The sequence below is a fragment of the Halichoerus grypus genome, chromosome 4 (assembly GCF_964656455.1).
Source record: "Halichoerus grypus chromosome 4, mHalGry1.hap1.1, whole genome shotgun sequence".
In the NCBI taxonomy this organism is placed as follows: Eukaryota; Metazoa; Chordata; class Mammalia; order Carnivora; family Phocidae; genus Halichoerus; species Halichoerus grypus.
This window is the reverse complement of record NC_135715.1, coordinates 54,480,804-54,494,014: the sequence shown is the minus strand read 5'-3', so window position 1 is coordinate 54,494,014 and position 13,211 is coordinate 54,480,804. Positions and strand designations below refer to the sequence as shown.

Here is a 13,211-nt window from a genome sequence, read left to right as displayed (position 1 = left end):
TGTTTTTATTGTCTGTTTTTGCAGCAGCATTATTCATGAAATACAACTCATCATGTCCTTAGGATGGACAGAATAGCAAGTGGTGTTGTTAGGTGGTTGCTGCTACACAGTTATCACAAAGAAGAAAATGCAGTATTATACTATTTTGGGGTGCCATCAGTGTGAAGCTGGTTGTAATTTCAATTTCTGAGGGATGGTGAGGGGAATGAGAGTGGGGTACGGAGAAGGTGGAGGGGTGAATGGGAAGGGAAGAGAGATTGGAATGGCAAATGAGTTCACTATAAAATCTATTCAACATTCAAAAAAAATGTTGACTTGTAGATCAAAGCCATTTGAAAATATGTGAAGGCCTGAGTCTTAAATGAGTGACTCATCTGGTACAACTAGTAATAAGATGAATGCTAAGTTAATGTCTTATTAGAACAGAGTCATTGGAAACAGTGCCAAAGACTATTTTCTTTGGATGTTTGAATAATGCAGAGCTGGGTGGAAATGGCGATTTGCCTCCTCTGAAGATCCTACAGATTTGAAAGGCTCTGGGGTCAAAATCTTCCTGTTCTTCTAAAAAAAGGAACAGCATAAAGAAGTCCTATTTTCAGACAGCTACTATGTATTCACTAGGAATATACTTCAGCTACAGAATAATTACCATTAAAAAAGAATTGACTGACCACTGGTATACTGTGCTAAATAAATATTAGGTACTTAAAAATATATCCATAATGATCAGCAAGGTGGCTTCTTCATTCTAACCTTAGTTTTATAATAGAAGGCAGTTTTTATTATTCTGACAATTGTAGGGGAAGAAAAATAATTCTCCCTCTACCCTTCTGAGTTCTTAGCTGAGACCCTTGTAATAAAAGGCAGATTAACAAAAGAAAAACAAACAAGTTTATTACCGTGCATACCTCATGTACACACAGGATACACTCAGGAAACATGAGTAACTCTGAGGTGTCTTTAGAATTCAGGATTAAATGCTATCTTAATAGGGAGAGGGTAGGGGAGGTATAGGCCTTTTAAGGGAGCGTGGATGAGTTTTAGGAAAGATGAATGGGCCATAGAAGAATAGACGGGTGGTATGATAGTCTGTGACAAAGTCTGTCCGAGTATGGTGTCAACTTGAAGTTTCCCCTCCGTGACAAGAGTCAATGTTCCTTGGTTGAGGAAACTCCAGGGGAGGGTGTCTATGACATCCAAGTTCCTTTTGGAAAATATGTCTTCAGGCAGATAAAGGGAGTTCAGAGAAAGTCCTGCATTTGCTTTTTAAGTGCCTATAGCTCAGCTCAAAATATCAATATATCAAAGCAGCATGTGGTGGCATGTCCTATTACCCTTCACAATCATAAATAAAAGAAAGAAAGAAATTTCATGTAGGAAGAAATGAAAAAATAATAGCAAAGCCCTCATTTGATATTAACACTTCAAAGTTTTGACTAATAGAAAGCTAGGAAATTTTTTAGACATATTAACTAAGTCAAGCTTTAAACAATGGATCATTTTATCTGAAATTATTCATTGTGGGCTTTGTAGGAGGTCTGTGACTAGTCATGCCAAGTAAGTTCTTAGAAAATAGTTCTGGAGCTCATCTGACTGGAAGAAGCACATGAATTCTCCATATCCTTAAACTAGGATGGAAAGAATGCATTTCCAGAATCCACAAAGGCTGAAGATTCCAGTTCTCATCGGTATCTAACATGATGCTCTGTCCCTAAACAAATGCAAAGCTATCAGAAAAGGAGATAGAGATTCAACTCATATCTTCTTACCATTTTCACTGGACTTTGTTGTTTACAAAAAAAAAAAAATGCTTTGGGCATGATGTTCCATGAAAAAGAGTAGTCAGCAAGTTGTTATAGGCTTAGGTAGGACAAGGAGAATTTTAGAGATCAAGTAAAGAACAGAGAAGGAAATTTAATACCATTGAATGCCCTTGACCAAAATTTTGATAATGAGCTTGTTTCCTAATGTCATAATTTCTGAACTCAATGTTCTTCTGAGATATCTTGTGAAAAATCTAGTAGTAAAGTTCATGTGATAAATTATGTTGACAACATTATTACATAATGTGGGATTTAAGAAATTCTTTATAAGTACTTGTTGAGTGCCTATCATATGCTTGACAGAATAAAGAAAATTTAGCTCCTTTCTCAAGATGCTTTTTGTTGGAAGTATTCCTTTCAAAATTCTTGTTTTTATCAAATAATTTGGGGTCAATGTTGGGATAATATAGGCTATTAACCCATTTTATTCAAATATGTATTGATATAGGTGTAATTTAACAACCATTTTTGTAATGCTGGTTATGACTTGAATAAGGAGTATGTTTAGAAACTCTTTTAAACATCAAAGGTAAACCACTGAGTTGGCATTATCATGTGATCCCATTCCTATCTATAAATAACTAGGGCAAAATAGCACCTGGACTTTCTCTTCCTTTTTTTGATGGAAAGCTTGGCTGGCATCTTTGCAATTAATTTTATATTTAACTCAGTTAAGCTGAGTCAGTTATATACTTAATTTTCTTGAGTTTGACAAGTGTGTAAAGCATGTAACAAAACAAATCAATTATGTTGGGGGTTTTCCTCCTAAATTCCATCACACTTTCTTTGAAATTCTAACCTCTCCTCATTTAAATCATCTCATTAAGTAATTTTTATCATTCATATAGAAAGATTTTGTAAACACCTTCCATACATAAGCAGTACTATTGCCTGTAACATTATGTGGTCATAACATTAATGGATTTTATTTTATGCTTCTGACTCCAATTATCTTGTGTGCATCTAAGACTTTCTTTTCTTCTTTTTTTAAAGTATTAAAATAAGAAAAGATTTTGGCCTTTAAGACTAATGATTTCCTGTTTTTCTTCTACAATAAAATTAACTGGAAATGTCAATTTAAGTACGTTACTGAAAACTACTTTATCAATTTTCTTCTAAAAGGTAAAGTCAGAGCAGGGGGAGAAAATGAATGACCAAAGGAAAACTTCATACTAAGGAATGACTTCAACAGCCATTCCTTTTCCCCTGAGCTTTGAGACTCGAGATATACCTAACTGTTCATGAACCTAATCTTTAAATACAAAGAAACACTGGCTGCTATAATTTGTATTTCTTGACCCGGTTTTGGTTCATGTATGGTAGAAGGACAGAGGTCTTATTAGAATTATGATACAAACAAAAATAATGAAAATGTATTTATTTCTATAGCTTTAAGTATTCAAAAAGATGTGCAAATACAAATTGGTCCTTAGAACATATTGAAAAGGCTAGGTTACTATTGTCTCTATTCTACAGGCGCTCATGTTCAATGAACGCTAATTGCTAAAATGGGAAAACATTTATCTTGTCCCGTATAGACAGCGTTCCTCAATTATGTGTGATTAATGCCTTTTTTCAAGCATTCGACATCGCTTTTGATCAGTGAAAGATCATCCAACTTATCAAATCGTTGTTCTGTTCATTTAAGTCCAATTCCTACGTGGCCACAGTAGAGTCTGTAAAATGTATACTCTTTCTTAGAATGTCTCTACATCGGGAGAAAATGGTGCTCTCTGATTCTTTGGAGATATCTCATTAGAAAAATCAAAACATGAGTATTCTGTAGAAATTTAACTTGGGAGCTAGAATTAGCAGGAGCCTGATGTAACAATATGTCTGGAGGCAGCTGTGAGGGGTGGTTACATTACAGCAATTTGCATCTCAGTCCCACCACTTGCCAAGTTGTGAGACCTAAACCTCTGGGCGCCTCACTTTACTCATTTGTAAAATGGGGTAATTATAGTCCCTACTTTATATAGTTGTGAGGATTGAGATAAAACACTTAAAGCATTTAGAACAATGTGTAGTGAGAGTAGGCATTAAATAAATATTAGCTCTCCTCTGGGGAAATTTGAAGTGTTATTTGATTATAGACTTAAAAAAAAAAACCTAAATTAACAAATTATTTCTTTTTGCAATGTCACTTCACGGTTCTGTAGCAGAAGTTAGAAATGATTTTTTTTTTAAGTTGCGAGAAAATTCCCAAATTAACACATCCGTAAGTCAGAAAAGACTGACTATAGCAGAATCTGTAACATTTACATTTGGTCAAACAGGGAAAAAGTCTTTTATCCTCTTCACGTAGAAGAAAAGCTGTATGTAATTAGTGTGTGTGCAGCATATCTTTCTTGGCATTCAAAAGCATTAAAAGAACACTCATTAATTTCCAAGAGAGTTTTGAAAAATACTAGTCCCTAGAGTTCAGGCTGCTTTTTTAGAAAAATCTCTCAACACAGAGGAATGGAATCTGAAATTAAGAGGACCCGAGTACCCAGATTTAGGTATAAACTTTGGACAAGTTATTTAATCTCTCTGTGATCACTTCTAAAACGAGAATGATGTCTTCTCCTTCAAATGAGCTAATGTGTATCAGTGTGCCCTCTGAACCATAAATTAAAAATTTCTGAAGTCAAACTTTTGTTTTATAAGCATATCTTCCTCGAGGATATAAAATTGTTTCACTGACCAGAAACATACTTGTATTGAAAATTCAACAAATGCTGCAAAAATTAATCAATTATAAGCTAAACTGTACACTTTGAAATTTGAATGAGAAATTTCAAAATAAGAATTTTGTGCTATTTACAAAAGTCAAGTAGCATATACTACTTCTGGTCTCATTTAAAAAATTTTCTAGAGAGCGAATTGATTTATAAACATGCAGTAATATACCTAGGCATAAGTTTCTGCATATGTAAAAACGTGTGGTTTTTTTTTTTTCATGTTTATAACTCATTTAAAATTTTGACGTTTCTTTCCAGATGACATTTAAAAAGTTACAGGTAAGTAATATTGCATGACTGAAGCACTGGTTAGCTAGAATTACTAGTGGAACAGTGGCATCTTTGCTGCACACATTTCTCTTTTAATATCTGTCTTTGCCATTCACAGCCATCCTGAGTGTTAAGTATTCCCTTCCTGCTCTTTGAGGGCATTACTTTTGGAGAATCACTTGGTTTTAAATACAGACCTATCTCACAGTTCTCACAATTAGGTAAGTCGTGTTATAATGTTCAGCAAATTTTGTATTTTATGGTAGGAAAAAAACACTAAACACAGCCAAATACACACGTTGGTTTGCAATGTTGCAGTGACTAGATTTAAGTGAACACTGCACTACAGGCTCATCTTTTAGTCAACAGAGAGTAATTCAGAGCTGCACCTTCAGAATGTAAACGGGAAATTCAGTCTTCCAAAACGCAAAGGATAACTCTAAGTACTGAGTTCAAAGGATTTAATGACTTCATTACACATCGCAGTAGGCATTTAGTATCAATGTAAAAAAATCCAGACCCCCTTTTTTTTTTAATTAAAAGGTGGTAACATAATAACACACAGCTCTTCAAGCGCTTCTGCTTGTTTTAATGTACTTGTATTCAGGTATTCCTGGTCCCAGAAATGCTGGTAACTGAGAGATATAGAGAGATTTTTAAAACTCAGGTTTCCATAATTGCAGAGTTGTTCCTTATAGCTTAGTGGGGCTTGATGCAGCCTAAACAGGAATTTGAAAGTGATTTGGCAGACAAAAATGAAATACATTTGAAAAGGCCATTGCCCTCCCCCCCCAATCAAAACAGCCCAAAACACTATCATTTACTACTGGTTATCAGAACAAGTATCTGCTTTTATAGGGCTATCTCAACTCATTCTGTCAACTTTGGGTAAGACTTTGTTTCTTCTGCTTCTAACCCTATCAGCACAATCACAGAGGGTATTTAGGGTCCAAGGGGGTGTTGAGCTGTTGTTGTTTGGGGTAATTTAAAACTTGGACCTAATGCAACATTTTGAAAGATCAAGAGCATTTTCTTTCACACTAGTCCAAAGAAACACATTTTGTCTATCTACATTCCATTGCAGGTTCAATTGGATAAGACAGTTTCTATTTTCCATTCACAAACTGTTGAAATAGCAAGTTGGATTTGCATTTCAACAATGGATGGCCACCATTAACCACCCGTTTCACCTGCAACAAGAACTGTTGTGTATTAAAAAAAATTACTGTAAAATACACCAATGGCCATGGGTATGTAAAAATACAGTCATTCACAAAATCATGAATATCCTAAAACAAGTAGGATCTTTTCACATGTAGTTCATGTTTATTATCACACCATTTTCAATATTTGTGCGCACCTACTTTGTACCTAGCACAAAGCTCCACAGTAGCAATTTAAAGTAAAAAAGGCAGTCCTCTGTTTGGGTTCAGTGGGGGAGACCACAGAAAAAGCAACAATATATCATAACTTTGATAGAGGATATACATGGGATGTTAAGGGTGCATTTGGTGACACACCGAAGGATGGAATGAAGACAATAGAGTAACCTAAAGGTAATGCACCGAATTGACAACTAGATGTCTATCAAACTGCAAGAAACTACAGCTCTTTATGCTTAAACAAGCTCCTGAAATAGGATTATAGATCTGTAAATTTGTGAGATTTCCTAAATTAGTTGTCTAACCATAAAAGTTTAGTTCCCCAACAACCTAAGTTAAAAAAAAAATTCTCTCTAGGATTTTCCGTATCAGTTTGTTGTTGTTTAATTCCTGGGCGAGAAGTACATTCTCGCTTCGTAGTACATTCTAGCTTAGAGCTAGAACGTTTTGACGGGTAATGCTAGGGAAGCAACTTCCAGTAAATTGCCTCCTATCAAACCTAACATTGCTTCTGTAAAACTATGCTCAGACCATGCAGGTTTTTTTTTTAAACTGGATTTGCAGATGGCCCTTTTTCTTTTCAAACCGTAAGAGGTGGTCTTCATTTATCACTGCACTCGTGTTGCCACCAAGATTTGTCTTTTAAGTCAAATCTGTGGGGGCTATATAGCCTGGACAATTCAACGGAAAGACCTTTCTGCCGGAGATAAGCTCCACCTGTTGAGGTCAATTAGTTTACAGGGCTAGGCTCCTTCTTCCCTCCAGGTAGGGATGGACTGCAAGCACGCCATCTCTAGAGAAGAGCCTACCCGGGAGGAACTTAGGCAATTAATAGCAAACAGCGGCAACATCTGGCTGGCTAGCTCACCCCTGCCCGTCGAAGGGCGAGGGGACTGCATGGCAGCCACAACAGCACTGCACAAAAGGCAGCACCTATCTTGAAGACACTCCGGCCTTGCGTGGACCGCGCAGCTCCCGGCGCAGGGGCCTCCGCCTAGGGGGCGCGGGCGACGCGGGCCGGGGGCGAGCCCAGGTGCGGCGAGGGGGAGGAGGGCTCCGCCACGCGCCAAGGAAGAAAGCCTGACTCATGTCGTGTCGTGGCGGTGGCGGTGGCGGCAGCGACGGCAGGCTCCTGGGAACTGAAACTCGTGATGCTGTTGCTGCGGAGAAAAGCCTCATTACCCATTCCGCAGGCGGGGGGGACACCACCCAGGGCGCGTACACCCGAGACCCAGGGCTCCAGCAGCCTCCGCGGGCCCCTCCCCGCCGCGCCCCCTCCCCTGCCTCGTGCCCGCGCGCGCGCACCGGCCGCGTGTGAGAACAGAGCGGACACACCTAAGCTGCGCGCGCCCCGCACCCTGCCCCACCCCCACTCGGGGCGAAACTCACAGGCCGACCCGGATTCGCTCCCCCGGCCGAAATTCCCCACCCCCATCCCCGCACCCCCTCCCCTCCCCCCGGCGTGGGCGCCTCCGCGAGCCTTCGGCAATTTCCGTCGGGAGAACCAGCGCTCGGCAAGGCCCGAAGCCCCGGCACCGCCTTCTCTGCCGGATCCGGCTTTATGTCTGCGGCGCCGGGGCGCATGCGCAGACGCCATCTTCCCTCCTTCTCCTTTGCTTGCCCCCTCCCCCCGCCACCGCCACCGCCACCGCCTCCTCTCGCCGGCGGTCGCCCCTCCTCCTCCTGCGCTCGGGCGCTGGTCCCTCCTCTCTCGATGCCGCGAGAGACTGGGGGATACGGTGGAGCCGGAGAAGAGCACTAGTAACAACCATCACAGCCCCCTCCCCGCCCGCCGCCCTCCCTCGGCACCCACCCACTCACCCGCCCCGTTTGCCGACACCGACCAACCCCACCTCTCGTTCCTTTGAACGGCGTCGGCTGCAGTCGCTTGCACCAGCCCGTCTGGCCACCAACGCCGCCGAGAAGGAGCCGCCGCTGCCTGCGGCCCCCTCCCGCCCGGGCCGCGGGAGCAGCAGGGTGAGGACGAGCCGGCTGCGGAGGAAGAGGACAGGAGCGGCTCGCACCCCTCTGCGCTAGCGCACATCCCGCCGCCCTCCGGGGAGGCTCGGGCGCCGGCCCCTTCCTCCCCGAGGACGTGTGCCGAGCCGAGGCGCCTGCCCTGAGGGAGGAAAATGCTCGGGCTCCATGGCTGCCAGTGATGGAGCGGTCCCTGGGCTCCCGCTGCCACTGCCGCCGCCTCGCCCCGGCCGTGCTCCGCGAGGACCCGGCGTCTCTGCGCGCCCGCCCGCGCCTCGTTGCTGGGTTCACCGTACCGGGCGCCCCGCCGCCGCCCCGCTCCGAGCCTCGCCGCCCCGGCCCCAGCCGCGGCCAGCGTTTGCTCACGGAACAGCCGCCGCGAGCCCAGGGGGTTTGAAAGGGTCCGAGGGGCGTGGGGGGAGGGCCGAGCGGGGACAGCGGGGCCGGGAGGGGAGGTTTGAGCGACACTGAGCTCGGGGCTCGCCGGCGGCGGCGGCGCTGGGGTGGCGAGGGGAAGGCGACACTCGCTCCTCGCTGCCTTCGTGCAGAGCGACCGGGAGGGTTTTGCAGCGGCCGCCGCCGCCGCGGCGGGAGGAGGGGTTGAGGTGGCTTCTGAGTTATCCGGAGAAGGTGGGCATTTCTCGGTTTTCCCACCCCCTCCCCTTGTCTCCCCCTTGCCTTGTCTCCCCCCTCCCTCCTGCCCCGCACCCCACGTGAAGCGGAATATAAAGGGGGGTGTGAGACTAGAGGGGAAAGTGAATGGCGAAGGACTGAAGGGGTCCCCCCTTCGGGTCCCTGGCCGCCCTGTTCACCCTCGTTCATCCTCCCTTCCCGAAGCTCGCCCCCGAAGGCAGGAGCAGCCGGCGCCTTCGGCTGAGGAGGAGGAGGAGGAGAAGGAGGAACCGCGCCGGGCGGAGCGTCAGGTCCCGTTTTTCCTCCCCGGCGTCTTGAATACAAAGCTTACGGTGCAGAAGGAAATTGCACTCGCCTCCTCCGCCCCCCGGTACCCGACACAATGCACCAGCCGCCTGAGTCCACCGCCGCCGCGGCCGCGGCCGCGGCCGCTGCAGACATTAGTGCTAGGAAGATGGCGCACCCGGCAATGTTCCCCAGAAGGGGCAGCGGTAGTGGCAGCGCCTCTGCTCTCAGTGCAGCAGGTACCGGCGTTGCTAGTAGTGCCACATCTTCCGAGGATTTTCCGCCTCCGTCGCTGCTCCAGCCGCCACCTCCTGCAGCATCTTCTACGTCGGGACCACAGCCTCCGCCTCCACAAAGCCTGAACCTCCTTTCGCAGGCTCAGCTGCAGGCACAGCCTCTTGCGCCAGGCGGAACTCAAATGAAAAAGAAAAGTGGCTTCCAGATAACTAGCGTTACCCCGGCTCAGATCTCCGCCAGCATCAGCTCTAACAACAGTATAGCAGAGGACACTGAGAGCTATGATGATCTGGATGAATCTCACACGGAAGATCTGTCTTCTTCCGAGATCCTTGATGTGTCACTTTCCAGGGCTACTGACTTGGGGGAGCCTGAACGCAGCTCCTCAGAAGAGACTCTAAATAACTTCCAGGAAGCTGAGACACCTGGGGCAGTCTCTCCCAACCAGCCCCACCTTCCGCAGCCTCATTTGCCTCACCTTCCCCAACAGAATGTTGTGATCAATGGGAATGCTCATCCACACCACCTCCATCACCACCATCACATTCATCATGGGCACCACCTACACCATGGGCACCACCATCCATCCCATGCTGGTGTGGCCAGTACATCCATCCCCGGAGGGCCACCCTCAAGTCCAGTATCGAGAAGACTCTCTGCCACTGGAAGCTCTGACGGTGTTATACCAGCTGCACCAACTTCTGCTGTATCATCGGGTGGCTCACCTGCATCTGTAATGACTAATATCCGTGCTCCAAGTACGACCGGCAGTATAGGTATAAGTTCCGTTACTGGCACTCATACAATGAATAATGTTAACATTACTGCTGTGGGTAGTTTTAATCCTAGTGTGACGAGCAGCATGCTTAGTAATGCTAATATAAATGCAAGCAATATTCCTAGTGCTGCTAGTGCGAGTGTTGGGCCTGGAGTTAGCAGCGGTGTTAATGTGAATATCTTGAGTGGCATGGGCAATGGTACTGTTTCTTCCTCCGCTGGTGTTAACAGTGCCCCTAACGCAGCTGCAGGGATGACTGTGGGATCAGTTTCAAGTCAGCAGCAGCAACCCACAGTTAACACGTCAAGGTTCAGAGTTGTGAAGTTAGATTCTAGTTCTGAACCCTTTAAAAAAGGTAGATGGACTTGCACCGAGTTCTATGAGAAAGAATATGCTGTACCTGCTGCAGAAGGTGTGGTGATAAATAAAGTGGTGGAAACTGTAAAACAAAACCCGGTAGAAGTGACTTCTGAGAGGGAGAGCACTAGCGGGAGCTCAGTGAGCAGTAGCGTCAGCACACTGAGTCACTACACGGAGAGTGTGGGAAGTGGAGAGATGGGGGCCCCTACCGTGGTGGTGCAGCAGCCGCCGCCGCCGCCGGCTCTTCAGCAGATGGACTTCAGTGGCCCCGGTGCTGCCGGTGTTTCTCAGTCACAGATCACGCAAGTACAGTTACAGCCTCAAGAACTGAGCTATCCTCAGCTGCAAGCCACGCTCAGTGCTGCAGCTGGTATCCAGCCGTCACCTGTTGGTGTGGTTGGTGTAACTTCAGCTGTAGGTCAGCAGCCTTCCGTTGCCAGTTTGGCTCAACCCCAGCTGCCATACTCTCAGACGGCTCCTCCAGTGCAAGCCCCCCTTCCGGGGGCACCAGCCCAACAGTTACAGTACGGACAGCAGCAGGCGGCTGTCTGTACGCAGACGGTCCCGAGCCATGGTAAAGCAGTGACTCCGAATCCCGCTGCAGAGTATGTACAGCCGCAGCCGGTTCTTCAAACAGCGGTGTCCTCCGGACAGCCCAGTGCTGCAGGAGTGGCAGCAGGGACAACAGTGATTCCTACGGCCCAGCCGCAGAGTCTCCAGCTGCCCGTGCAGCCCGCAGCAATCCAAGCACAACCTGCAGGGGCATCTGGCCAGCCCGTTGGCCAGGCTCACACGGCAGGAGCTGTTGCGCCTACTGGCAGTCAAATTGCAAATATTGGTCAACAAGCAAACATACCTACTGCGGTGCAGCCGCCCTCTACCCAAGTCACACCTTCAGTTACTCAGCAAGGTGCTCCTCCATCGTCACAGATAGGTCCACCCGCTCAAACTGCGATTACTCATCAGGGAGTTCAGACTAGTGCTTCGAGCCTCCCTCAACAATTGGTCCTTGCCCCCCAGAGTACCTTGTTACCTGTGCCTCCCCAGCCACAAGGAGTAGAATCAGTAGCTCAAGTTTCGCAGCAGTTGCCTGCAGTTAGTCCTCTGCCCTCTGCTAGTGGTATTTCTGTTACCAGTCAGGTTAGTTCAGCTGGTCCTTCTGGAATGCCTTCTGCCCCCACAAACTTGGTTCCACCACAGAATATAGCACAGACCCCTGCCACTCAAAATGGTAATTTGGTTCCAAGTGTTAGTCAACCTCCCTTGATAGCAACTAATATAAATCTGCCTCTGGCACCACAGATCCCGCTAGGTTCTACTCAGTTCTCTGCACAGTCCTTAGCTCAGGCGATTGGAAGCCAAATTGAAGATGCCAGGCGCCCAGCGGCACCCTCCTTAGTGGGCTTACCTCAGACTATGAGCGGTGACAGTGGGGCAATGTCAGCAGTTTCAGATGGGAGTAGCAGCAGCCTAGCAGCCTCTGCTTCTCTTTTCCCGTTGAAGGTGCTACCGCTGACGACACCCCTGGTGGATGGCGAGGATGAGAGGTAAGCTCATGCCATGTTTCTGCAGACATGCAGCAGCTTCACACTTAATCTGTTTCGTAGCTGTGCGTATGCACGACATTTGTCGAAGGCATTACATAGTTTTTCAATTTTGTATATGAAAATGTGTTTTCGCGGTAAGTTCCCTAGCGCAAGAGTGTTACGGAATGGTTTCAGAGTGGATAGCAAGTGGGTGTAAGTAATACGTAAACTATTTGACAGACGAGTTATTGAGCATTACGTGTAGGCCTGGGGGGCACCGAGTGGTTTTTGTTAATCATAAAATGCTTTTTAAAGAGATTTATTATGAACAGAAAATTTGTGCTAACCTGTATAATAGTAAGTCTACTCATTTGAATTCCTAAAATCCTTGTGATCATCTCTTGATGGGGGGTTGTGCCTCCCACGGTTGTTTCTCCTTTACTAGGTTGGACAATCCTTTTCACTTCTACTGTGTTTGATCTTAGTCTGTGAAAGATAATGTTACCTGCTTTTCCTAGTCAGACGTTACAGGAAAGATGACCTAGTCTGGGTTATATAGGTTGCCCTTGTACTGTAATTGACCAACTTTTGTGTACTTATTTAATGGTCATTTTATCTGAACAGAACAGGAATGGGAATCTTAAAAAGTATGTCGTGGGGGAGGAGGGTATACACTGTCAAAATTACCAGATTCATCTTTGATAGTAGTATCCTGTACATTTTTCCTTTTGTATAAGTAGATCAAGGTGGTAGCCATTTTAAAGAGTAAGGAAAGTCTTGGAGGGTTGAATTTGTAGAGGTATGAAAATAAGACTTTGTTCTCCTGATAATCTATTCCACCTGTTCCCTTCTTTGTCAAAAAAATACCTAAAGCCAAAAATACAGTATTAAACCAGTGTTTTTGTAATTGAATTGGAAATAATGCTCTAAGCATGCCATTGAATCAAATTGTGTCTTTTAAGCTGACTGCCTAGAAAAGTTGTGAAATCTCTAATGATTCTACATGGCTTTAAACTAAGTTGATTTTTAAAGGAATGTCTTTTCACAGATTTGCTGGTCTGTGACTAACCTTGATCAAAATATTATCATAGGAGTTAATGACAAAGGCTGTTCATTTTAATTATTTTAGTGTTAGTTGGAGATTTTTGTGATTGAACTTTCATCGAACCAATTGGAAATTTATATTCTAAATGTGTATTTGTGGTTTTTCATTTCGG

The 13,211-nt window shown here is 45.4% G+C and overlaps 1 protein-coding gene and 2 long non-coding RNA genes across 11 annotated transcripts in view; 1 reads left to right on the top strand and 2 right to left on the bottom strand.

Annotated features, from left to right (window-relative positions):
* Window positions 1-8,187, bottom strand: part of LOC118539268 (uncharacterized) — a 46,185-nt gene extending 37,998 nt beyond the window's left edge. For all 4 annotated transcript variants that reach the window (XR_013446959.1, XR_013446961.1, XR_013446960.1 and 1 more), the window contains exon 1: window positions 8,052-8,187. This is a non-coding gene — a long non-coding RNA (uncharacterized LOC118539268). The remainder of the gene's footprint in view (window positions 1-8,051) is intronic.
* On the bottom strand, window positions 5,264-7,624 carry LOC118539213 (uncharacterized). Its single transcript, XR_013446962.1, has 2 exons — window positions 7,588-7,624; window positions 5,264-7,358 (listed from the first exon to the last, which is right to left on the bottom strand). It is a non-coding gene; the product is annotated as an uncharacterized LOC118539213 (long non-coding RNA).
* Window positions 8,188-8,485: 298 nt separating the features above from the next.
* TSC22D1 (TSC22 domain family member 1) overlaps window positions 8,486-13,211 on the top strand; it is a 134,205-nt gene continuing 129,479 nt past the window's right edge. For 3 of the 6 annotated variants that reach the window (XM_078070337.1, XM_036097632.2, XM_036097636.2), the window contains exon 1: window positions 8,828-12,015. In XM_078070337.1, coding sequence (XP_077926463.1) covers window positions 9,191-12,015 — 2,825 coding nt within the window. In that variant the 5' untranslated portion in view covers window positions 8,828-9,190. Of the gene's footprint in view, window positions 8,577-8,827; window positions 12,016-13,211 lie in introns of those variants that run through there. The other 3 variants (XR_004919073.2, XR_004919074.2, XM_036097626.2) reach the window with 2 other exon arrangements.